This window comes from Camelus ferus, chromosome 1 (genome assembly GCF_009834535.1).
Source record: "Camelus ferus isolate YT-003-E chromosome 1, BCGSAC_Cfer_1.0, whole genome shotgun sequence".
In the NCBI taxonomy this organism is placed as follows: domain Eukaryota; kingdom Metazoa; phylum Chordata; class Mammalia; order Artiodactyla; family Camelidae; genus Camelus; species Camelus ferus.
This window is the reverse complement of record NC_045696.1, coordinates 62,306,930-62,331,456: the sequence shown is the minus strand read 5'-3', so window position 1 is coordinate 62,331,456 and position 24,527 is coordinate 62,306,930. Positions and strand designations below refer to the sequence as shown.

The following is a 24,527-nucleotide window of genomic DNA, read 5'->3' as shown; positions in this document are numbered from 1 at the left end:
CGGCTCTGTCCTGAGGCTCCAGCCCATCCAGCCCTTGCGCTCCAAAGACAGAACTCAAAGAGAGGGCCCTGCAGAACAAGGGTGCCTCCTCATTGCCACGTACCCTGCTTCATCTCTGCTTCTGCCTTACTGAGCACACTGAAGCCAGTCTTTCCCCTCGGGCTCTCCATTTCCCAAGCTGCAAGAGCAGTTGTCAGACTAAATGAACTCCAATCATCCTTCCAGCACCCGTTTTCTCTGAGTCGACACAAGCCAGCTGTCCCTTAGCTGGTTTTGCAGGAAACAGTCAACCCAAGTACACTTGGAGAGTTTATGTTTGCTCTGACCCTATACTAAGCCCCGTGGGACCGCACAGGGCTGAGAGGTGTTCTCTACCTGCAAAGACCAGGTGTATTCACGTGGGATGTTGGTAAACAGTTTACCAGCTCATGAGGGCTTACCACATGACCCCCAGCCGATAGTGATGGTTCACAGAGGGGAGATCAGAGAATAGAGTAATTGTAGGAGGGTCTCAGAGTGGAGCCAGACTGGAAGCCTGACCTGCCTCAAGACTTGGCTGAGCCTCTAACGTGCTGTGTGACCTTGGACGCTGGGTCCCCTCTCTGGTCCTCCAGGGAGTTTGGCCTGGAAGACTCCTGAGGCTCTCCTGGTTTCTGACAAGGGGGAGAATGCAAGCGGAGGCTCAGAGGCAGGAATGAATAAATGTGCCCAGGTGCAGGGTGTGAGATGAGACCGGATGGAATAGAGTGGGAGTGAGTGAGGGGAGGTGGGACTCCAGGCTGAGGCCACCCAACAGGGCTGGTTCACGATGGGTCAGAAAATCGATGCACGCAGAAGTCAGATGAGGATCGGACATTCGGGACGAAAGGGTTGCAGCCAGCACTTTCAGCCTCTCCATCTCCCTGCTACTCTTGGGGGACTCTAGAACATGTCCCAAGAGCCTTGGACAAGTAGCTGGCAAGTTACGGGGAAAAGGAATAAAAGTTGGGAGGACAAGTAGGCTGCAGGCTGATGGGTGGTATCTGAGGCCAAGCCCTGAGATGACTGTGGTTCTGTCTCCTCCTGTCCAGGCTTGTGGGGCCTGGTTAACAATGCGGGCATCTCAACATTCGGGGAGGTGGAGTTCACCAGCATGGAGACCTACAAGGAGATAGCCGAAGTGAACCTCTGGGGCACAGTGCAAGTGACAAAAGCCTTTCTCCCCCTCATCCGAAGGGCCAAAGGTGAGTCAGAAAGGGACCTTCTTCCTGTCCCCTGGACCTGCTCCACCCTTTCATCTTTGTTCAGAATCCATCGGCCTCACTGGCTGAACACATGCCTCCCAGGGGCCACGTGGGGCCTGTGTATGGTGGCGAGCCAAGGTGCCCTGGACAGGCGGGCAGAGAGGGATATGTGGTTTCCAGAAAGCAGAGCAGGTAAGAGGTCAGTAGTCTCTGCACCAAAGGCTAAAAGATTCTAGCAGTAATCCCAGTCTGGGAACTTAATCTGGACAAATAACCACAGAGCTGTGTGTACACATCAGGCATCAGTAGGGGTGTGGTTAAGTAAATTTTGGTATATCCATGCTATGGGTTACTATGCCATAGATAAAAAATGAGACAATTGTGGTAGTTGGTAAAAATAATAATAATCAAGATTAGAAATTGGCAAAACAGACAAAACGCCCAAACCATGTTAGGTAGCCAGACGTAAGCAAACCACCTAAGGTGTCACTGACTCAGATTTTCTCCCTATAATAGCAAACAATTATGGCAAAAAGAGGAAGAAAGGGAGAGGTGTACGATTGATTCCAAGGTCCCAGCAATAATAGGAAGAACCCAGAGAGCAGCTGTAGGGTTTAGAAGAAAACCCCAACCTTTCGGCAACTTCCAAGTTAGTGGTTTCTGAAATGTGCCTCCCCATAGTGCCCAGGTGGGCTGTGCCTTAACTTCCTGGGTGCACACCTGGAGCAAGTGGGTCACAGGTCCGCCTGGGCTTACTGGGCATGCTGGATAGGCTCCACCTCCACCTGCTGCGCCGGGGCTGGGAGAAGCTGTGATCAGCTGCTAGCACCCCCAGGCTGGGCCCGTGGGAGAGCCTCTCCAGGCACCCCTCTCTCTACCAGTGCCGAGACTTTGCCCACATGTCTTTGCCCTGAAGTGAGGTTCAGAACCCTGCCCCTGCCCACTTGCCAACAGAGCCCTGCCAGGTGATAACAATTTGGTGTGAAAATACAGTGAGAGAATGCGGGAGGTGAGACACAGCTTAGTTGTGTGTTGCCCGTTATGCTGTGCCCTCCTGTCATGCAGGTCTGTTTCTCACGTATTTCTCTTCTCCTGTCCTGTCCTGCCTGGCACCACCGGCTGCCCAGGAAATACTGGGGATGCTGATGTGTGGGCCTGAGCTGGCCTTGACTATAAATTAACAGGCACCCTGACCCTGGGTGGGTCAAAAGGCCGAGCCCCAGCCCAGCAAGCAGCAAAACTGGTGTCAGGGGCCAGGAGGCCGGGTTCCAGACAGACCTCCTGAAACGTGCCAGACCCCCGACCCTCTGCACCCCACCGGCAGTGCCCCCCACACCATAGTAGGTGTTTGCTATCTTCCTCCGCAGGCCGTGTCGTCAACATCAGCAGCGTAATGGGCCGCATGGCCAACACGGCCCGCTCCCCATACTGCATCACCAAGTTTGGGGTGGAGGCGTTCTCTGACTGCCTGCGCTATGAGATGCACCCACTGGGAGTGAAGGTCAGCGTGGTGGAACCTGGCAACTTCATCGCTGCCACCAGCCTCTACAGCCTTGAGCACATCCAGGCCATTGCCAATAAGATGTGGGATGAGCTGCCTGAGGTAGTGCGCAAGGACTACGGCAAGAAGTACTTTGATGAGGCAGTTGTGAGGATGCAGACTTACTGCAACAGCGGCTCCACAGACATGTCCCCCGTCATCAAAGCTGTCACCCACTCCCTGACCTCCGCCACCCCCTACACTCGCTACCACCCCATGGACTACTACTGGTGGGTGCGAATGCAAATCATGACCCACTTGCCTGGAGCGATCTCCGACAGGATCTACATACACTGAGGAATTTCCCACTGGTGTCTGTTGGGGAGCCCTGGGGGGAGGGAAGAGAAAGGAGGGAGGGAGTGAGGGGCTTGTGTCTTCGCCTCTTGATTACCCATGTGTGAATTATCCCCGTCTCTGGAGAACCCAATACCAGTTTGAGCATTAACCAGAGCGGGTAGCCCAGCCCAACTTGTGTGCCCAGGGAGTGGCTCGGACCATCTCAGTCGTGGTGCAGAGTGGTGGACAGGGCCCCAAACCTCAGGGCAAACGTGGTGCATCTTTCTGGAGTTGATTTTATATAAAGATTTTAGGGAGACATCTTTATATTAGCAACAGATTTATTATGAAATAGAATCCAAATCCTTTACATTTTTAAGCCAAAATATCAGTTCAAAAAAGTTCTTTCATTTGATCCTTAAATCAGCCTCAGGAGTAAAAACAGACAGTTTATTTTTCTTTTTGTACATGAAGAATTTTCAGCATGAAGAGGATATGAATTATCCTTTTATTGTTTATAAATCAATGTTGTTCTTACTGCTTTGTATAAAATCTAAAGGTGCAAGCCATGTGTTCTTGTCAGTGCCATAGAAACACTTCACGCTTTGTGTTCCGGGGCTGCTCTGGAGCCAGTTACCTGAGGATATTGTGATGAGCTCTGTGTCCTCGCCCGAGCCACACACACCATGTGCCCACCGTGCACATCTTTGCATGTCCATGGTGCTGCCATGTGCAGCCTGCAGCCAGTGATTCAGAGCTGTGTCGAGGGGGTAGTGACATTCTGGAGATTTCCATTTGAGATTTCTCCATCCTGTCTTAGGACATACTTGTGTGGAGGTGCTCATTGGCTAAGGGGTGGTTTGCTTCTGGTTTGGGTCTGGTTTGATTTTCCCTGGGGAGGGACCCAGGTTGATGGGGCTTTCTTGGCAGGACCCATGATACATAGGACAGGCACTATGGCATCTTTTCCCTCAGGGGTGGGTCGAGGTTCCCTGTCTGTCTCACATGGTGCTTATACACACACACACACACACACACACACACACACACACACACACACACACACACAAACACACACGTTCCGTGGCGCTCAGGGTGGCCTGCATTGATGGCTCACCTTCCTGCTATGGCCTTATTTTTAATTAAGCCAGGTCACTGATAAGCAGATTCTGTGTTATCACTTCTTGGGTTTGGGTTTGAAGGCTATTATTCCTGCAATTGCCCAGAGCCTCCATGTTTGGACCAAAACTAGGCAACACCCTTCTTCAGGTAGCTGCAGGCCTTTGGACAGAGTCCTGAGTTCCAGCCCTGAGAGTCAAACTAGCACTTCCGCCTCGCCCTGGAAGGGCCAGGCCTGCCACTAGGGGGAGCCCTGCCTCCTTCACAGCAGAGTGGCCTCAGCTCCCACCCAAACCGGCGGTCTCTAAAGGGTTGATGATCCCCGCCTTGGAAGCAGTCTGGGCACAAAGACACAGAAACAATGTTCCTTTTCTTCTAGTAGCTGCCTGGCTTAAACGTGGAGCCTGGTGCCAAGAGAAGGCAGAACCTGGGCAGCTGGAACTGGCCACAGGGCTTAGGCAGTGCCAAGGAAAAGGGGAGTCTGACAACGAGCAAGTTCAGCCTGACTTTCGGACCGGGGTCCCCTCTGTCGTCAACCAGGGATGCCCTGCCCAGCTCCTTGCCTGCACGGTGAGGCCCAGAGGGCCTGTGTGGATGATGGGGTGGGCAGGCAGGCTGAAACCCTTCAGAGCCCAGGGTGGGACACTTGATGGCCATGGTCTTCACATAACAATAAGAGCTTTTTGAACCACATTGCTTTTCAGAATTTCATTTTTCTATCTTGGGAGATTTCATTTCCATACTAATTTTATTAAAGGAAAATGTGTGCAGCACTTGAAGTTGCTCATGTGCAGGGATGCCTGGGAACTGGAGGGGAAGTGAGATGGTCACTCACTTGTGGGTCAAGATCAGCAGTAAACTGAACACTGAAGAAGCTGCATCTTTGTCTGCTGAGACCTTCAGGGGTAAGTCAGGACTGCTAGGTTGGCAGATTTTTAATTTTTATCCCAGTGATTGAGAAGCCCAGAGCAACTTAACTCCAGATAATCTCAATGCTAATTAAAACCTCACAGTTACTATTCACCTTCTAGCAGCTGTGAGCCTCCTTGAGTGCAGGTCTAGTTTTGGTCCTTACAAGAGACAGCTGAGGTGGGCAGGCCAGAGGTGGTTGTTCCCATTTTACAGATGACATAGCTGAGACCCAGAGAGGGAAAGTGACTCACCCAGCAGCATCACAGTGGACCTGAGCAGACCCGGGGCCAGCACGAAAGTCTCCTGAGCTGTGCTGTTCACCACCACTTCACTCTGTGGCCCCAAGAGCCCTGGGAACCAGATGGGTTTGTCAGGGTCACCTGGCACCTAGACCCTCACTGGCTGTCTGTTGGCAGAGAGCTGATCCTTCTCGAGGGGGTCTGGAAGGCTGCCCCTTGCTCCCACTGTCAGGCCTGCTCACTTCCTGTATTTTAAACAGGGCCTGGCCCTGCAAAGTTGTGCCAAGTTCTCCGGCTGCAGGTGCAGATGTGAGCAAGCAGAGGCTCCCTCGGCTTGGGTAGCAGCAGGCTCAGGCTGCCAGATCGTCACCAGGCTCATCCATGCGGTTCTGGGCCAGCTCAGAGACTGTGCTCCCTGGTTCTCACAGCAGCTTTGGGAGGTGGGCAGGGTGGGGTTATTATCTCATCTCACACAAGGAAACAGATTATCCCAAGTCTCTCACCAAGTGAGGGATTGAACAGGGCGGCCAAGTCAAATCTAACCTCCAACCTGGAGCTAGTGATGCATGAAAAGCAGGGCAGATGGCACCAGGATCTAAAATAAGGAGGGGAAAACAAAATACCTCAGTGATGTAACAGTGAGAAAGATCTGAAGGCATATGCACAGTGCAACTACAGAGTGCTGCCCCAGGAGTCATCTCCTCTCCCCATCTCCTCCTTCCCTCCCCGGGGCCCTGGGCATGGCTCCCTGGGAGGGGTTGTGACAAAGGAGCCCATCGGCGTCCCTCTAGGAGGAAGTCCGCCTGGCCTGGGCGAACACTGCCCCATCTGGGGCGTTTCTAAGGGCATTCTCTAGGAACACCAAAACCCAAACCTTGGGCAGAGAGAGACAGATTCTGGAGCTGCTCTCAAAGGGCTTAAGGATTATATAAGCATGAAGCTTGAGAATCCTAGGATAAGGATGTTAAGTGAGGAGGGCCGTGGGGCTCTGCTGCAGACCAAACAAGTGAGCAAGCCAACCCGGAGCATCTGAGGCCTTCCTGGTGTGTGTAGGCACTAAGGAAGGTGGTTTGTGAGGTTTGTGGCTTCAGAGGTGTAGGGTGAGCACCTGCTGGGCAGGAACCAAGGACCAGGGCCTGAGATTAGGGCTGGGAGAGGCTGCCAGGAACCCCACAACCTCGGAGTAGGAAAAGGGACTCAACCGTCATCAAGTGTGACTCCCAGCCTCCAGGCAGCTGGCCAGGCCTTGGAGCCCTCCAGTAACAAGGATCTCCTTACTTCCAAAGACAGCATTTCCTTGGTTAGGGAAAATCTATCCAAAGACAGCTGAAATATACCACCTCTGACATAATGCCGTTGACACTTGGCTCTGACCCGGAACTGTACAGAACATGGGACCTTTGGAAACAGCCAAGTCAGATTCAAGAGCCCAGGTTCCTCAATTGATAAGATTTCCATACTCCTCACTTTCTGAACAGAAGCTTTCAGCTGTGGTTATTCCATCTCTCAGTCTTGATGACACACACCAGGCTGAATGGCCACCTAAGTTCCTTCAAGCAGCAAGAACTTTGAGACCAGTTTTAACACATTTGGTGAGATGCCGACATGCGTATGTCCCCTCACAACCAAGGGTGCTCCCGAATCATCTCTCATCTGATCCTTATAAACAGCTTATGAATTAGGAAGGGCTACTACTCCCATTTTACAGATAGGGAAATTGAGCTTCAGGGAGGTGGAGTGATTTGCCCGAGATCACGGAGCCTGGAAGTGGGTGAGCCAAGACAGAATACCCAGGCCTGGCTTCTATCCCTAGGGCCCCTTCTTTTACCCTGAGGATGACTTAGTCTCTCCATCAGAGCCCTGGAGCTGGGTTGGACCATTCAGTCAGAGGCTGGCCATGTAGCCTGTGAAGGAGTGATGGGTGCGGAGCATTAAACTCAACTTTCTCCCAGCCCACAGTTTTGCAGATAGTTGCAGGGAAAGGGAAGTTGAGCCTTTCATGCATCTCACTGCAGGTGTGTCCGTTGTGTCTGGATCTGCCACTGGCCTGGGCTCTGATGGCCTGAGGTGAAGAGCGCAGGGCCAGGAAGTATTCCCAGAGCCATGGCTGAGGACCATCCTGACCTCAGCTCCGACGGGCATGCGTTGAAGGAGAGAGAGTATGAATGGGGACCCGCTTCAGGAGATGCTGGAGCCCAGAAATGCCTTGTGCTGCTCTCTCAGTGAGACTTAATTACTCTATAAAATGTGAGGCTGCTTCCACTTATCAAATTATAGATGAGCTTAATTACAACAGCTCACTGAGTAACCACACTGGGCGGCTTCAGAAATAGCAGTGGGCTGATTGCTCTTCTCAGCTTCAGCTGTAGCCACCGGGGTTTCAGGAGGAAGTACCCACTGTTCCCAGGGTCTCAGTGCTGCTAAGCTCTGCTCTCAGACTGTGGAGCGGGCTTGACAGACTTCAGGACTGCGCCTGGCACTCTCGTCTCCCAGCCTCCACCCAGCTGGGCCTGCTCTCAGCCAGCGAGCACTCTGCCGGGCCATCTTCATTCCATTACTGGGTTGTTTACTCTGCTGGGGCCTCTCTCTTCTACTTATGTTGTGTTCTGGCCAAAGGTTTTGGCTCATAATATACAAGGTATACAAAGTAGTATGGGATGTGCCTTAAGAGACAAGGAAAGAATATGGTGCTGGATGAGAAGACGCACACGTTATAGAGACTCAAGAGCACCTCCAGGGAAATGGGTAACGAGCAGCAGGCCACTAGGGATGGGTGAGAGGTGTGACATTATGGAGGGCACCACAGACTTCCCTGCAGTCTGGCAGAACTGACAGACTTCTTCCAATGGAAGAAACTGGCAGAAGGCATGGTGTGGTTTCTGGAGATTTGATGGGAATGGAGGAGCAATTGCTGAGGATAGAACAAGTGCCCTTAGTGTTCCCACATTCAGAGGTGCACTGGGACCTCTGTGCTTAATAGCATCTTCCCCATCTCCCTCTGCCCCCTTTGTTAGTTGAGTCTCTCCTCTGCACCAGGTGCTGTACTGGGCACAGGGTGTCCAATGGCAGGCAGCCCACTGCCCTTCTAGGGAACTTTAACACAGGGTGACAGATACCATGATTTAGGGAGAAAGTGAAATGCTTTGTTCTACTGGAAATGAATAAATACAGTCATTCTCAATCTACACACCACCTAAATTGTCTTCTTCCCTTCATCTCCTCAGCCCCCAGGTCGACGGCAGACGTTAAGGAGCATGAGTGGGCAGAGGTCTTTCCCTACTTGCGGAGTCCCCTGGCTGTCTCAAAGAAAAAATAAAAAGTGAGCGTCCCTGGAAAGACACTGCTGGGCCATGCCCAGATGCCCACCAAATAAAGTGGCCAAGCAAACTGTGCTGAGACCACTTGCAGAACGACCAGACAGGGGCTCTGTGCCATGAGGGGCCAGGCACCTGTTCCAGAGGCTGAAGGTAGAAGCAGAGCAGATGCTCAGGCTGAGCACGGATATGGAGGGGTGGACACCACCTCAAGGAATGTAACCTTGGAGTTTTCAACTTTGGGGGTTGACTTTCTGTGAAGTTAAACGTACAACAAAAGAATGCAACAGACACTAGAAAGATACTTTCAAGGAAGCTCTTGTTTTCCTGCAGCAGAAAAAGTAAGAGCAAATGTTGGGAAGGCAAAGGAAGAGGTATTTTCTGCAGTACAAACCCTTGAAACCGTCCAGGGGATCAACCCATTCATTTGGCTTTGGGGAGGATGATGGGAGAATGGACCAATTCCTCCCAACTTTGGCTGTATGTATTTGGGCTCTTCCTTTCCCCTCTCAGTCATGTCTTAGCAGGACCAGCTTCCTCTCTGTCTTTTCTCCTTTGGTATCCAAGCTCTGAGGGTTAAGTGCTGTCTATAATCAGGCTTCAGGGGATCTGCAGTAAGATTTCATACCCAGCCCCTAGGGGTCCCCAGTCATGAGGGGCAGTTGGGCTGTGCACCAAGCTAGAGGAGCTATCATTTGGGACATCCTATACTGCAGCGGATATCCAACTGTTTGTGGGAGCCCAGGAGAGGCAGAAGAGAATTTGGATTGGGCAGATTACAGATGCTCCCTAAAAGGAGGTGGGAATTCAGTGGAGACTTGATGAGTGAAGAGGATTTGACAGGAAGAAGTGGGAGGGAGGGCACTTGGCAAGAGAATCATACTGAAGGGAACAACATGGGACTGGCCCAGCATCTGGGAAGGACAGAATTCTTGAAGAGAAAGTGCAATAATTTGCGGAGGCTTGAAGAATCCCAGCCCTTGGGAGTAAAAGGAGGGGGTGTGAGATCTCAGAGGGCAGTGTTCAGACAGCCCAGATCCTCAGAGCCATCTGAACCAGATCACTCCAAGCTGGACCTCGAGGTCATCCAGCCTCTTGGTTCCCAAATTACCTGCATGTGCATCTCTTGGGGAACTAGTTAAAAAACAGAGCCAGTGAGTCTGAGGGAGAGCCCAGGAACCTCATGTCTAAGAAGTGATTCCAAGATACAGTCAGGAGTGGGATAGTGAAAGAAGAGGGGACATCACACCCTGAGTTAGTGGCACATCCGTAGCTAAAAGCTGGGTGTTCCGCTCCTAGTCTGTGCTCCTCCACTGCACACATAAGGGGAGAGCCAGGGCATCTGTGACTTTGGGTTTCCTGTTCCTTTGTTGCTACTTGCAGGGAAACTCCTGAAGCAGAAAGGGTCTAGGGGCTTGTTTTAGAAGCACCAGGGTAGGGAGATGCTGGTGGACTTTCCTCCCTTTCCAAAAACCTTTGTGGGATGAAGTAAAGGCTAGTGGGGAGGACAGGTATTCCTTGAGCCCTGGCAGAGGCCTGGTGGCCTGCTGGAGTGTTGCCATTATCAGGAAAAGAAAGGTGGAAGCTCCCATAGCAGATCTGTCTGTCAATTTTGGCATTTGGATTGTGGCACTAGTTGGTGGCCCAGCCTCCCCACAGTTTTCAGGTGTACATCCTGCCCGGGCGATTCCATTAAGTTGTGCCAAGCCCACCTGCTTGCTGTGTCACTCTGCCACCCTGAACCCTGTTTTGCTCAGTGTCCTCTCCTTGGCCAGGAGAGGGCAGTCAGCTGCCTCTCCAGTTTTCTTCTGGCCTTTAGAATTGAGGCCTGTGAAGGATAGGACTTTCTCTGACCCATGGCAGGAAGCCTGAGTTTCAGGTCCACATCTCTGTTGCAGACAGAGGCACTGGGGATAGCTGAGGAGAAGCAGCATGCTCCCATCCCTGTTTTTCAGTCCTCAGGGATCTGGCTCCCAGCTACCCAGCTGGCCTGGACAAGCCAGGGGCTTGGGCAGAGCCTGCTACTGGTCTCTGATATCCATTCTCCCCTTCTATAGGAATATATCCACCCTTGACCACCCATCCAGATTTTATGTGAGAAGAAATAAACTTCTGTCTTTTCTGCATTACCACTAGTTTGGGATTATTTCTTCGTAGGTAAACTAAATCCTAATTTATGTAGGCCACAGCTAGACAGAAGATGAGGAAGCCATTGCACACACATGGGGGCAGGAAGCCACATTTGATAATAACAGTCAAGAGCATTTTTTGAGCACTTCCTACATGCCAGGCTCTGGGTTGAGAACTTTATATGTGTTATCCCATTTGATCCTCCTGATGATACTATGAGGCAAGATTTATAATCCCAATTTTATAGATGATTAAACTAAGGCTTAAGTTTAAGTACTTGCCCAGTCAGTCAGAAAGTGACAGGATTTAAATCCAGATTCTCTTTAACTGCTAGGCCAAGTCCTGACTGTTCTCAAGCTGCAAGGAGGGACCTTGCCAAGCTGGGCTCAGCTTAGATTGAGAGGAGAGATTCAGGAGGCTGTGACTGCACTAAAAGTGATCATAAACCAGGCTGAGACGCTGGGCAACCCAAACTGTAGTCCTTATTCTTCAAACAAATTTCTTAGACTTTAAGTATTTTTGAGGCCTAGTTCCTCCAACTAATGAAAATGTCCCCTCAAGAGCATCCCCAGTATGATCATCTGCTATGATCTGAGTGTTTGTTTGACCCCCAAATACATATGCTGGCATCCTAGGCCCCAAAGATGATGGTATTGGAAGGTGGGGACTTTGGAAGGTGCTTAAGTCATCATGGTGGAGTCCTCAGGAATGGGATTAGTGTCATTATAAAAGAGGCTCCAGAGGGCTCCTTAGCCCCTTCCACCACGTGAAGACACAGAGAGAGGCACAAGCTATGAACCAGGAAGATGGCCCTCACTTGACCAAGCTGGCACCTCGATCTTGGACTTCCCAGCGTCCAGAAGTGTGAGAAATAAATTTCTGTTGTCTATGGTATCTTGCTACAGCAGCCCGAGCTAAGACATCTTCTGTTTAGTGGCTAAAAGGGTTCCAGACTCCTTCTCTTCCACCTCCTCCTCCTCTCCCTGCCTTTCTCTCTTCCTCCTCCTCTCTTCTCCCTCCTTTTCTCTGCACTCTCCCTCCTCCTCTGCTTCCTGAGGGTCACAGAGGTTGTGCCAGAGAACCTTTATACAGTGTGGCCTCTTCTTTTGGGCCTTTGTTTAATCTTCGAAGTTTTCTATGGCACATAAACCTCAATGTCTAAGACATAAAGGACTCCATCTAGACAGCCAGGAAAACTTGGTATTACTCCCTGCTCTACTACCAAGTTCCCTTGTCACCTGGGCAAGTCCTTTCTCCATTCTGGGCTTCACTCTCCTCATTTTAAAATAGAAGTAATGATAATATAAAGACCTCTAACATGTTTTTTACTGTGACTCAGGCACAACATGTTCTAAGAACACTACATGCTTTAATTTGCTTAATCCTTACAACAACCCTATTAAGGAGGTAGTCCTATACTAACTATTCTGGTTTTACAGATGAAGAACTTGAGACAGAGGTTTTTAAGTTGCCCAAGGTCATGCACTATAAAGTAAAAATGGGAGAACAATAGGCTTGAAAAAGGACCTAGAACTTGTGTTTAGTTACCGTCTCTCCTTTAAATAAGTCTCATGCAGAGTCTCAATGCAGTAAAGATGAAAGAGGGGGCGAGATGGGGCCTCATCTCTCACCCCTCGGCCTCCAGTGCACTACCCTGGAGGCTGTGCCTCCGATCTAGAACAGCGTGAAAGCCATGAAACTCTAGAGCGCTAGTCTCTAAGGGCCCCTCCCCTTGGAAATTTCTGAGTCAAGGCCAGGAGTCACTGGGGTTTAGTAGGCATGGCACCCTGCCGTCTGCCAGCTGACACTGGGATTAAGGGCTTGATCAGAACCTGTCTGCGTGTTCCCCTGCGCGGTGATTAACTGACCTAGAATCGCCTGTTTTCCAGGTGAGTAAAATCTCCCCACTAGGAGAGCTGGGGTCCGGGGGGCCTTTTGCTTGACCTCAGCTCCTTTCAGAAAGTATCTCTGCTTTAACTAATGGCGACACCCACCCCGTAGAACAGAGGAATGGAGGCGGCGACGTCCTGCGGTCAGTCCAGGCTGGCGGTGCGCTCCCGCCGCGGTCCCCCGCCCCCCAGCCTCCCCGGCGTCGGTTCAGCAGTTCGGATCCCCAGGCGACGGGGGCGGCGCTCAGACTCGGCCGGAGCAGGAGGCGGGGCGGCCGGGTGGCCCCGCCGCGCTGGCCCCTGGCGCCCTGCCGCTCATCTGGGCTCCTCTTGCGTCATCCAGATCCCGCCCCTTCCCTGCCTCCTGGCCGGGCAGCTGGGGTCTATTCGGCCCTTCTCTGCTGTGTGAACCCCCTGCCCCAGCTCCATACGAGCGACCTGAGACCTCGGTCTAGTCTTCGTAAACTTTTTTTTTTTTTTTTTTGAGTCTTCGTAAACTTCCTAGCCATAAAGCCAGCAGTGTGCCTGGTCTTCAGTCCCTACCGGTCCTCTCCTCCCGTGTGGACTGTGCCTCCATTCGAGCACCTGCCCCACATCTACATGGTGCAGCGATTGGCGATTGGCGTGTCTGACTCTGTCCACTCCCCACCCCTAGGCTGTCAGCTCCCCAAAGCTACACCAAAAAGTCACTCTTTGGCTGATGACTCCTGCAAGTACCCTGTGACCATTGCGGGAGACACCTGGGGCCCTTCTGCAGGTGAGTCAGTCTCATGGTGGCCTGGAGCAAAGCCTGGCTCCCAGTGCTCTGGGGAGCAATGGAAGACAGAGCTAAGGCAGCTGGAAGGAATTTCCCTTTGTCTGAAGTTGCCGGGCCTGCTTCTGCTTTATGTCAGCAAGGGGCTCAGTGCCTCAGAAACATCCTGCGAAACATTCTCATTTTCAAAGGAGATGGTGAGTTCCCTGCTCTCCAGTAAGATTTGTTTATTACTGCAGTGTCAATACATTCCCCCATTTACTACCCTACACCCCCTTTCTGGGACTCCTCCACTGGGGTGTGTAAATGGCTTGAAATGAAGGAAACTTTCTGTTTCTCTTTGATGTCTTCCTGAACTGGAGACACCTGTGCTGAGGGTTAGAGACTTGATTTCCAGATGGTTTCTAAAATATGTTTTAACCACTGGTTTATTGTTTGGCTTTGGCCACCATTCCCTCCCTGCTTTGAGTTTGTTTCCCTCATCTGCACAGTAAATCAGTGATGCAGAGTCAGTGATTCTTCAGAAGTAACTGGTAAGGGGTTTGCTTTAAGATCTTGTGAAGTGTTCTGCTTTAAAAAAAAAAAAAAAAAGTTTGGAAAGCGCCAGCCTAGATGACCTCACACCTCTGTCTGCTTAAGTCTCTGACTGAAAGCTTTCCTTTAGGCTTCAACACCACAAGGCCCCTGAGTCTGAGATGCCTTCTCCTCTTAGTGGCCAGGCTGAGCCTCAGCACTGGCGAATGAGAGGCATTGTAAAACAAAGGACCTGCTGCCCTGAGACAGCCCCAAGTAGAGACAGGAATGAAGTCATTCTGCAGAGCTTTTCTGCCTCCTGGAGCTGAAGGTCAGTCATTTCTATGCCCACCCCAACTCCCTCCCTGTCCAGGCCTCCTCTGTCTTCTCCTACAAGGTTATGACAACAAAACCCTCCCTCAACGGTGTTCTCATTTGACACAGCGGACCTCTGATGGAGGAGGGACAGGGCTTATGTTCTCCATATACAGATGAGAAAACAGGCTCAAAGAGGTGAAGGGGTTGAGCAAGGTGACAAAGCAGGTTTTTGGCTGAACATTGTAAGAATCCCGGCATCCTGAGAACTTAAGGTTAACTGGGACTCCTGCCAGCTGGAGAAATGGTTCGGAGAGGTGTGATATGGTGAGAAGGAAAAATATATTCAGAGTGAGCTAATCCACCCTCTGGAACCTGTTCTAACAGCCAAAACAGGCTATGGCATGAAAGGGTGGGGTGTGACTCCCCTGATACCCCAAGGGTCTTCTGAACACTTACTAGGGTTCCTGAGCCATGACTCTTTAGGAGACGGACAGAGGGTCCTGGTTGTATCAGGCCCTGATCCAGTGACTCCCCTACCCCCAACACACAGGCATCTAGAAGTGGGGGGTGTCCTGGGCCATGGCAAATCCCCCGATGCAGGAGTGCTTTGTGAGCAGAAGGGCTCTCCCTGCCAGCCAGCCCATAAGACTCTGAGAGTCTCCCCCAAGCACTGCTGGCAGCTTCTTAGCTTCCTCTGCTGTTTCCAAGATGGGCCCAGCACGTCCTCAAGGGACCCTGAGTGGAAATCAGTATTCTTGTCACATCTTCAGTGTCCGTAATCCCTCCTGCTTGGGGCAGCACTTGGGAGTTTACAAAGCACAGTCACACCAGAGGTCCATGAGGTAGGCAGTGTAGATAGCAGATAGCAGATTTATCTTCATTTTATAAACTGGACAAAACAGAGACTCAGAGAGGGGACTGACTTGTCCAAGGTCACATAGGGCATTGGAAGACCCAGAACTACAAACTGGACCTGCTACCAAACACCTTGCTGTATCAGTTCCTGGCTTTGCCCGTGGGTTTCGTCCTCAGCTAAGGCCATAGCAGCCTCTCTGGCAAAGACAAGATGACCATCCTGAATTTTAGCACTTTCCCATGACAAGCTGCCCTCCTAAAATCAGAAAAGGGAGGGCCCTGTTAGGGGATCAAAATCAGGCAAACAACTTGAGAAAGAAACACTATCCATGACCTGTCCTAGCCCCAGCCAGCCCAGGGGAGTGGGAGTCAGGAGGCCTGGGCTTGGTGTCCAGGTCAACAGCTGATTCCCTGTGGGGACTTGGTAGGAGGACATTTCATTTTGAGTCTCACTTTCTTCCTCTGTAAAATGGGATGAAGGTCCAAGATCAGTATTCTTGAACAACTCATGTTAGAATCGCCTGGGAAAGTTTGTACAAAACCCAGATCTTGGGGCTCCACCCTAGGCCTCATGGGTCAGCTATGGGGTTGAAGAAATCTGTGGGAACTCACACTGTTAACCTGGTGATTCTGGTTGATTCTGAGGCCCACTGACCTCTGAGACCACAAGACTAGATAGTTCACAAGGGCCTTTCCTACTCTGACATCCTATTATTTGAGGCATCAGGAAGTGTGGTAAGTGCACTCTGACTCTCTGCTTATTTCCTCTGGTGTTGTTCTTTAGAGTGGACTCAGAGTCCTCAAAGTGGAAAATATCTTGAATAGATTACCAGAATGCAGGAAGGCCCAGAAGCGCGGGAGTTTGCATTCCCAAGAGGCCAGGAGCCAACTGTGGGTTCACTGGGCCTCCACCTATCAGAGTGTTTCCCAGGCCACCAGTCTGGGGTATGTTAGGTGACCCACCCCATATCCTAAGAATAGGATGATTCCTCTGATGTGGCCTCTACCCAGAGTTGTGGGAACCCTGACTCTAACCAAAGGCTGTCGCTGGCTCAGAATAGCCAACTTTCTTCCCTGTTCCTCAGGAGGCCTTAACTTCCAGGCTGCCAAAGCAGTCCTGCCCCCTCCTGGGGTGTCTGCGTGGCTGGCAGCCACATGCTTGGCTACACAGAGAAGCCACATGTCACTGGCCCCAGACTATACCAGTTATGGTTCTTGGCTGAAAACAACAGAAACTAATTCTGGCTGACTTAAGCAGAAAAGGAATTTATTCAGGGATATTGGGAAGCATGGAGACTCTCCAGGAAGGCTAGAGAATAAGCCCTGGAAAACAGGTAGAAGAAACAAAGCTGGCTGCCTCCCCGAAAGACTCATGCCATGGGGCTTCCCCAGAACTAAAGAGGGGATTTAGATGCTGTACATCCCACAAAATAATGAATTCTCTGCTCACCTGCGGATGCAGCAACCTGAAAGCCTCTACACCCAGCGAAATGTTGGTGATCTTTGCTGCGGCTGGTACCAGTAATAGCATTTCCTAGACTTGTGGACAAGTTTCAAATCCTGTGTGCATCCCACCTGAGAAGGGTCCTACCAGGAATCACCTCCTTTGCTCCACTCTTGTTTATTCCTTATACTGCTACACTCATGTTTCACACACAGCTAGTGCAGCTGCTAGCTCTGGTCCCTGATTCCAGGCCAATCCTTGTCCCCTGCCCCCACTCATACGTAAATACCCTAACCGGTGTCTCCCTAGTCTGCTCCACTTCCCCAGAAGAAGGGCATTTGATCTCCAAAACCACCTACTAGGATTGCACCTTTTTCTCCAGTACTTTTTCTCCTTCATCCAGTCAATCAATAAATATTTACTGGCATCTTCTGTGTGCCAGTGACCATGCTGGGTGCTGAGAGACAGGATAACCCTATCCTCCTGGAGCTTAGAGTATAGTGTGGGACACAGGCATTAATCAGAGAACCATACGATATCTTATTACCATCTGTGATAAATACTATGAAGGAAAAGCTCACCAAACCCTTGAACGTTTTAGTAGGGTACCTGATCTGGTCTAGGGTGCTTCCCTGGAAAGGTGACGTTTGAGTTAAGATATGAAAGAAGGGCAAGAGTTAGCCAGAGGTAGGGGAAGGAAGGGAAGGAGGGAGAGAGGAAAGAAGGAAGGGCATTCTAGGCAGAGGGAACAGCGTGGGCAAGGATTCTGAGGCAGAATGAATCTCCCAGAAGTTAAAGAAAGCAGGGTGGCTGGAGCTCCTGCTGTGAGGCATGGGCTAGGCAAGAGTAGGTTTTGAGGGAGAGACCATGAATTCAACTTTGGATCGCTTTTCTGGCCACTTGATGTCTTACTTTGGGCTAAAACGTCCCACTAAATCAGTACACTTGCCCATGTGCCTCCTTTTTTATTATCTTGGGGCATTGACTACATCAAAATGAGAATTTAAAAAATTTTTCTTTGCTTTGGTAGATCATCCTGGACTTAAAATCTGAGTCAAGTCTCATCAGAGATGTTGTGAGCCTGCACCTCATCCCAAGGGATAATAATAATAACAGTAACAACTACAGGGTTGAGCACTTGACTCTGCTCAGACTATCTCACTTAATCTTCACAGTACCCTCCAGGAGAAGCACTTTTAATGTTCCCATTTTACAGGTGGAGAGACTGAGGCCCAGAGAGGTGGAACCGCCAGAGGCAAGGCCACTTGGCTAATGAGAAGTGGCTCTGAGATTCCATAGCTCTTGCTCTTAAACACCATGCTGACCTGGAGGATGTGCTGGAAAATTTTTAACCACTGTGTGAAAGTAAGAAGCACAACTGTTTTTTATGCTTTCTGCCGAGGGATTCCTAGGACCTATCAGCCTCTGCTTTCCTCTCCTGGTCCACGCTGGTCCTGCGAGCCTTTGAACTCAGACCATCTCTCCTTTCTTCTCTCCAGGCATTTTCCAGATGTCCCTCCTCTCCTCTAACGCAAAGACAACCTGTCTGTCAAAGCCTCTCAGATCCGGCCAAAATCATCTGAAAGAGTTTAGCAGGCAGGCAGGAAAGCCAGCCTGAAATTGAGTTAGCCAGGATTCTGCCCCAGGCCCTCACATCAACTGTGCAACAGAACCACTGCCTGGTGCAAAAAACACCCTTCTGGAGCTGGTCTTTTGTCACTGGCTTGTCCTCATTTGCAGCGGGAAGTAACGCTGTCATGAGATTCGGTCTCTTACAGTTCTGCCTTGGAAGCAAGGAGGGCACATTGACCCCCTCCCCAGCCCAGAGGCTGTCTCAAAGCCCCTGCAGCTGTGCTCCCAGCCAGGTGCTCTCATAGCCGCATGGTGAACTGTGCTCTGCGGTCTGACTGCCTAGATGCAGTCCTCCACCCTGTGCCTTCCAGGGTCTCCCCCTGGCCTCTGTGTAAAATGAGGCTAATAATTGTGAGGTTCAACTCCACAGAGCTGTCATGATAATACATGATTGAGCATGTGTAAAGCTTTTGGCACATAGTAAGTGTTATAAAGCGGGTTGCTGTCATCATCATCACCATCAGTACTTGGTTTCCTACCTTCACTTTTAAAAAATCAAAACCAAGTATCATACATCATATTATTTATTTAATACTTTATTTAAACAAACTTTAAATAAACTTGCTTTTAAAACATAGCCTCCTTCTAAGCAAGTTTCCTTGAAATCACAGTTTTGATGGCTTTAGTTGTATTTTTAAAGGCTCTGTGCAACAGTTGCATGCCTGTTGAAGTCAATATGTCTTACTTCAGGTGTTTAGTAGCACTGATTCAGCTTGTGCATAACCAAGGGTCCTCTGCCCTGGCTTTGAGGAACACCACTGCAGCAAGTGCTAGTACCTGTCTCAGTTTTACCATCTGTAAAATAGGTGCAGTGTGATGATGACACTGCTTCCTGGGACTGCTGTCCCATTCAGTGGTATGTTTGTTGTGACCATGCTTTGTAAAATGTAACGCACTAACCAAGTTGCCATCATGTAGTTCTCCTGTCCCCACCCCATTCCAGTTAGTGAGTCACCTCAGGTTTGCAAAAGGAGCTGCTGATGGTAAAGGTCCCCAACCCCCATGCCCCCTCTCCTTGGAATTTGTTGGAATATGCTGTCAATCGAGGTATATTTTTTTCTCACTTGGTTTTGCTCCTTGGGCTAGAACAGCCCCCTAGACCTATTTTAATCCTTAATCCCTCATTCAACATCCCTCCTTTGTATCTTGACTCCACTGAGGGTGTCAGGCCCGATTGCTACACTAAGGAGATGATAGCTCCAGTCCGTGCCCTTCCGGCTACTCTTGAGCCTGCCCCAGGGTTCAAGAAGCAGAATTTCCAGGAGTTTTATATCCACTGGCCACGGGCTCTCATCCTGCTTGCCTGTCCACTGAACTCACAAAACTGGAAACACCTTTTTTTGAACCTGACCAGCAGACTCTGCTGCTCCAATTCTGCCTGTTCCTACTACGTGATGACTCATTAGGCATTCCCTCTGACCAGAGCCTCTTCCCTCCCTCCATCTGGGCCAACAGGGGTAACTTCAGCTCCAAGTAGAGAAGACTGAGGCCTTGGGGCAGGGGGGTGGGGGTAGGGTTTTGCTGTGGGCAGAGGTGAGGTTGGGAGTAAATTCCAGGGCTAATGCCTGGGATGCTTTGCATTTCTCTGACCCTGCCCAGCCCAGCCAGTACCCAGGGCTTCACAAATGTCCATTTAGAAAGCTCCACCCTGCTTGTATGGGAGGTCTTAGTGATTAGCTGGCTCCCGTCAGACCCAGATAAAGCTAAGGAGGTTGGGAACCAAGTTTACTTCTTTTAAATTAATTTTTTTAATGGAGGTACTGGGGATTGAACCCAGGACCTTGTGCATGCTGAGCATATACTCTACTGCTGAGCTCTCTCCAGCACTAACTTAAAAAAAAAAAAAAAAAAAAAAAACCTGATGATAGTACAATTCCTTTTATTTTATGAAAGAAAAGGAAAAAAATGCATATAAAACAAATTCAGAGCTTCTCCCTGAAGAGTGGTAGGGAAGAGCAGTTTTCAGTTTCTTACACAATTTTAGCCTCTCTGTGTGCCATGGAATCCAGAAGAATGTAGAGAACAGCCCCTCGAGTGTGAGTTGTAGCTTCCAAATCAATCGGGAGTGGCTCTTCTACTCCAGCTGGGGGAATACCTGGGCCCTCCTCAGCCCTGGGTCCTTTGGGCTAGGCCGGAGGGCCCCTCCCATTTACTTTTCTCTCCTTTCAGCACCCCCTCACCCCCAATCCTGCCTCTTTAGACTTTCTCAACCCGCAGCTCCTACTCCCAGGTCCTGCCTTGCATCCTCAGCCTCCAAGATGGGGCAGGCAGTTTGGGTTCCCCTCTGCCTGGGCTGGGACTTGGGTGGAGGCTGGTAGGAGAAACAGGACATTGGGTTCTGTAAGGTGAGCTGAGCTCACTCCTGACCAAGCTGATAGCTTGGTGTACCACCTGTGTATTGATGCTTAGGGACTTTCTGCTCTCCCTCCCCCTTGGATTGTTCTGACTTTGGTTTGTCAGGCCCCAGGAAAAGACAGGGGAGAGAGGTGAGAGTTTGTATGGGCTGAATGTTTGTCTTTCCTCATATTCATAGATTGAAATCCTAACCCCCACAGGTTATGTATTAGGGGGTAGAGCCTTTGGGACATGATTAGACCATGAGGTTGGTGCCCTTATGAATGGGATGAGTGCTTTTATAAGAGAAACCCCACACAGCTCTCTAGTCCCTCCTGCCATGTGTGGATCCCCAGACCATGCTGGCACCCTGATCTTGGACTTTCAACCTCCAGAACAGTGAGCAATAAATTTCTGCTGTTTATAAACTACCCTGTCTATGGTATTTTGTTATATCAGCCCAAATGGACTATGGGTGAGAGGGATATAAAACCCCATTCTGCTCTATACATATATTTAATTATTTGATCAAAACACAATTTCGTTTTTCCAGTGCACCCATTTCATGGTATCAGCAATACAATGGTGTTCTTAACAAATCTCTTAATATATGGTGTTCATAGATAGTTGTTCCAGCTTATGGAATTCTGGGAAAAGAGCTTCCAGAACTGGGATATGTTGGACTTCCCACAAAATTAAGCACGTTGAAGATGCGTGTGGACATGAACTCTCATTATAACAGTCTCATCTAATGGGATAGTTAGTAAGTGACATACGGACATTCACAATAGAGATAACAACAGTGAAATAATAGTTCTTATAATCAAACTACATCTGGGCCCTGTGTGGGATGGTGAGGATTCAAATATAAATAAGACATGGTCTTTGTCTTAAAGGGCTCTGAGTCTGGGTCATTTTGACTCAGAAGGGTTTGCAATGACCCTTCAAATTCACTCTTCTCTCTCCAGCAGCCCAGACTGAGAGCCATCAGCGGGCTGTCATGCCATCGGTGGATACAGATATAACTGAGAATTAGGCACCCTTGCCTCTTAGTCCTTCGTGATGTTGTGTGCTCAGATTTTGTGCACATGGTGCATGTCTGCATATCTTTTTACATTTTTATCCACACCAGTTTTGTTTTTTGCTTCTCAGTTAAATTCCCAAAGATGAGAAGAAAGTGTGCTTATTCATTTAAATTGCCCTATGCAGAGATCTGCTCAGACGAACACCTGGCTCATATTTTGATAATGATGATATTGATGTTGACAAAGCTTGGTAATTCAATAACTAGGTAATGTGTCCTACTTTTAAAAGAAAGCTTGGCTAGAGCCTAACTAAAATCACAGACAATTCAGAAGAGGTTTCTTTTAAGGAAATGGCAAGAGACAAGGCTTTACAGACCCGTCAGACAGAATAACGGTGGTCATCCTGGCATCTTGTCTGCCTTTGGCACTGTCCAGGTCACCCCCAGAGTGATGCAATATCCTGTGGCCCGCATCCCATCTGCCTCTGTCTGTCATGGTCCAGGGCACATCAATCCCTAAATGCTACCCTTCCTGCTTCCCAGGCAGGCCTGGGCTTCCTCTATGAGTCACTCTCTCAGCAGCCGTGACCCATGCAGGACTCCAGAGTGTCTCAGCGCAACACTTCAGTATTAGCCTCCGTGTTCATCCAGCGATTTCAGGAAGAAACTGCCAGATATTGTTCTATGCCTAATCAAAAGCTGTTCTGCCAAACAGCAGGGCAGTGAAGATGAGAGTTGCTTCCAAAGCTAAAAGGAAAGTCAAACAAATAGAAGACTGAGATATTCTATTGGTCAAGCTGGATTCTTTGATATCAGCCTGTCAGAGGTGACAGTGGAGGCTTCCTTGACTCCCTGTGACCAGGGCTGTATTCAGCTGGGTAAAGACAACTCTGTCCAACCAGCTTTCATGAGCCCTCTCACCTCTGGACTCTTCCAGGGAAGAAGCTAATATAGACCTCTCTTGGATAGAATGGGCAGCATCCACACTGCACATTTAAGTGATGGAAGCCTGCAGATCCTCTTGTTTTTTTTAATGGAGGTACTGAGATTGAACCCAGGACCTGATGCCTGCTAAGCAGGGACCCTACCACTGAGCTATACCTGCCCCCTTAGATCCATTTTTCATCACAAACCTTTTGATAGTTCCACAGCTGCCCCTGAAGTTTGCCCAGCCATGCCCCTCTCTCAGGCCTGATGCTCCAGCTGAACAATGCAGTGAGAAGTGCTCTAGCAGCCCCTGCACTGCTGAGAACCAGACAGGTGTGTTCTTTTGAGCCAGGGAAGTAGATCTTCCAGCTCATGGGAGCTGGGACTGTCTAGGACCACTTTCCCTGAATATTTTGCAAATGTAAGGCAAAGACTCTGAAATCCAAGTTCTAGAAGATATCAAGAAGAGACAACTAGGGGGAAAAAAAGAAAGACAAGTGACCAAGACTGCTGCATAAACATAGACTTGGTAGGATGTCACTGGTTCCCAAGACAGGATCATTATTCCACTGATTTTCATCTGGGCTGAAGGCCCTCTATTGGATTGTGAAGACATCTTGGATGAGCTGAATAGCCTGGGTATCTTCCTTGCCTTTTGCTAGGTTTCAACTTGAGAAACAGAGAAGAGGGAGGATGGTTGCTGTGTAGTGTGTGTGTGAGAGAGAACGATGAGGATGTGAAAGAAAGGAACTCTGCAACTAACATCTGAGATTTGCCACCAGTCAGAATAACATTAGTTAATGCACCTAATGCATTGTCCTGGGAAATCCTGTGAAACAATTTCAACCTGATAGCTTCTTAGATGCCCAGACCTGTATTTCATATTCCTCAGTTCCTAACCAAAGAAGGGAAGTACCTGGTGGGCCTGCAGGTAGTCTGGACCAACTAATCAGAAGGATCTTGAGTTTGGTGCCAGCTCTGACATTCTCGGTATAATCTATCTTTCATCTGATCCCTCTTGGATCCCCTGGACATGCCGAAAATAATCTTGACAGTTTCAGCTGTATTAGCTGAGAGAATGGAAATTTGGAGAGCAAGAACCAGACCACAGCAATCTGTTGGCCACAATGAACCACGCTGCAGACTGCCCTCAGTGCAATCCAAGTTACCATTTATTACTAGCTAACTCTTCCCGGTGGATGACCCGCTGACTGTGACCTAACACTTCACCAGACTGGTGGGAACAGATGGTCTAACATGATGAGAGAATTACAAGAGTTTCAAGGCTGGAACTCCTTCATTCTATGAATAAGAAAACTGAGCCCCAGGGAGGAAAATATTAATTTGTCCACATTTCTGCTTCTGCAATTAGATTACAAGAATCTCGAGGATCAGGACTGTATATATATATATATGGGTTTTTTTGGTAATATTCCTCTTTTTTATTGAAGTATAGTTGATTCACCATGTTGTGCTAGTTTCTGGTGTACAGCATAGTGATTCAGTTATACATATATATTCTTTTCCATTGTAGGTTATTACAAGTTATTGAATATAGTTCCCTGTGCCATCAGTAGGACCTTGCTGTTTATTTATTTTATGTATAGTAGTTTACATCTGCTAATCCCAAACTCTTAATTTATCCATCCCCTCTACCCCTACTTTCCCCTTTGGTAACCATAAGTTTGTTTTCTATGCCTGTGAATTTGTCTCTGTTTTGTAAATAAGTTCATTTGTGTCATTTTTTAGATTCTACATGTAAGTGGTATCTTTTGGTATTTGTTCTCTGTCTGACTTACTTCACTTAATATAATAATCTCTAGGTCCATCCATGTTACTGCAAATGGCATTATTTCATTCTTTTTTATGGCCCTGAAGTATTCCCTTGTATAGATATATACAACATCTTCTTTATCCAGTCATCAAGGGACATTAAGGTTGTTTCTGTGTCTTGGCTATTGTAAATAGTGCTGCTGTGAACACTGGGAAGCATGTGTCTTTTTAAATGAGAGTTTTCTCCAGATATATGCCCAGGAGTGGGATTGCTGTATCATATGTTAAGTCTATTTTTAGTTTTTTAAGGA

General features: G+C 49.2%; 1 protein-coding gene and 1 long non-coding RNA gene across 7 annotated transcripts in view; both read left to right on the top strand.

Moving 5' to 3' along the window:
• BDH1 (3-hydroxybutyrate dehydrogenase 1) overlaps nt 1–4,931 on the top strand; it is a 39,224-nt gene extending 34,293 nt beyond the window's left edge. For all 4 annotated transcript variants that reach the window (XM_014554429.2, XM_014554428.2, XM_006178964.3 and 1 more), the window contains 2 exons: nt 1,071–1,223; nt 2,591–4,931. In XM_014554429.2, coding sequence (XP_014409915.2) covers nt 1,071–1,223; nt 2,591–3,060 — 623 coding nt within the window. In that variant the 3' untranslated portion in view covers nt 3,061–4,931. The remainder of the gene's footprint in view (nt 1–1,070; nt 1,224–2,590) is intronic.
• Nucleotides 4,932–12,526: 7,595 nt separating this feature from the next.
• On the top strand, nt 12,527–20,892 carry LOC116664169. 3 transcript variants are annotated; one of them, XR_004320533.1, is made up of 4 exons: nt 12,527–12,642; nt 13,298–13,399; nt 17,743–17,891; nt 18,026–20,892. It is a non-coding gene; the product is annotated as an uncharacterized LOC116664169 (long non-coding RNA). The 3 variants fall into 3 exon arrangements; XR_004320532.1 differs by lacking the exon at nt 12,527–12,642 and having other exon boundaries at nt 12,830–13,399; XR_004320534.1 differs by lacking the exons at nt 12,527–12,642; nt 13,298–13,399 and adding an exon at nt 13,624–14,240.
• Nucleotides 20,893–24,527: the final 3,635 nt, after the last annotated feature.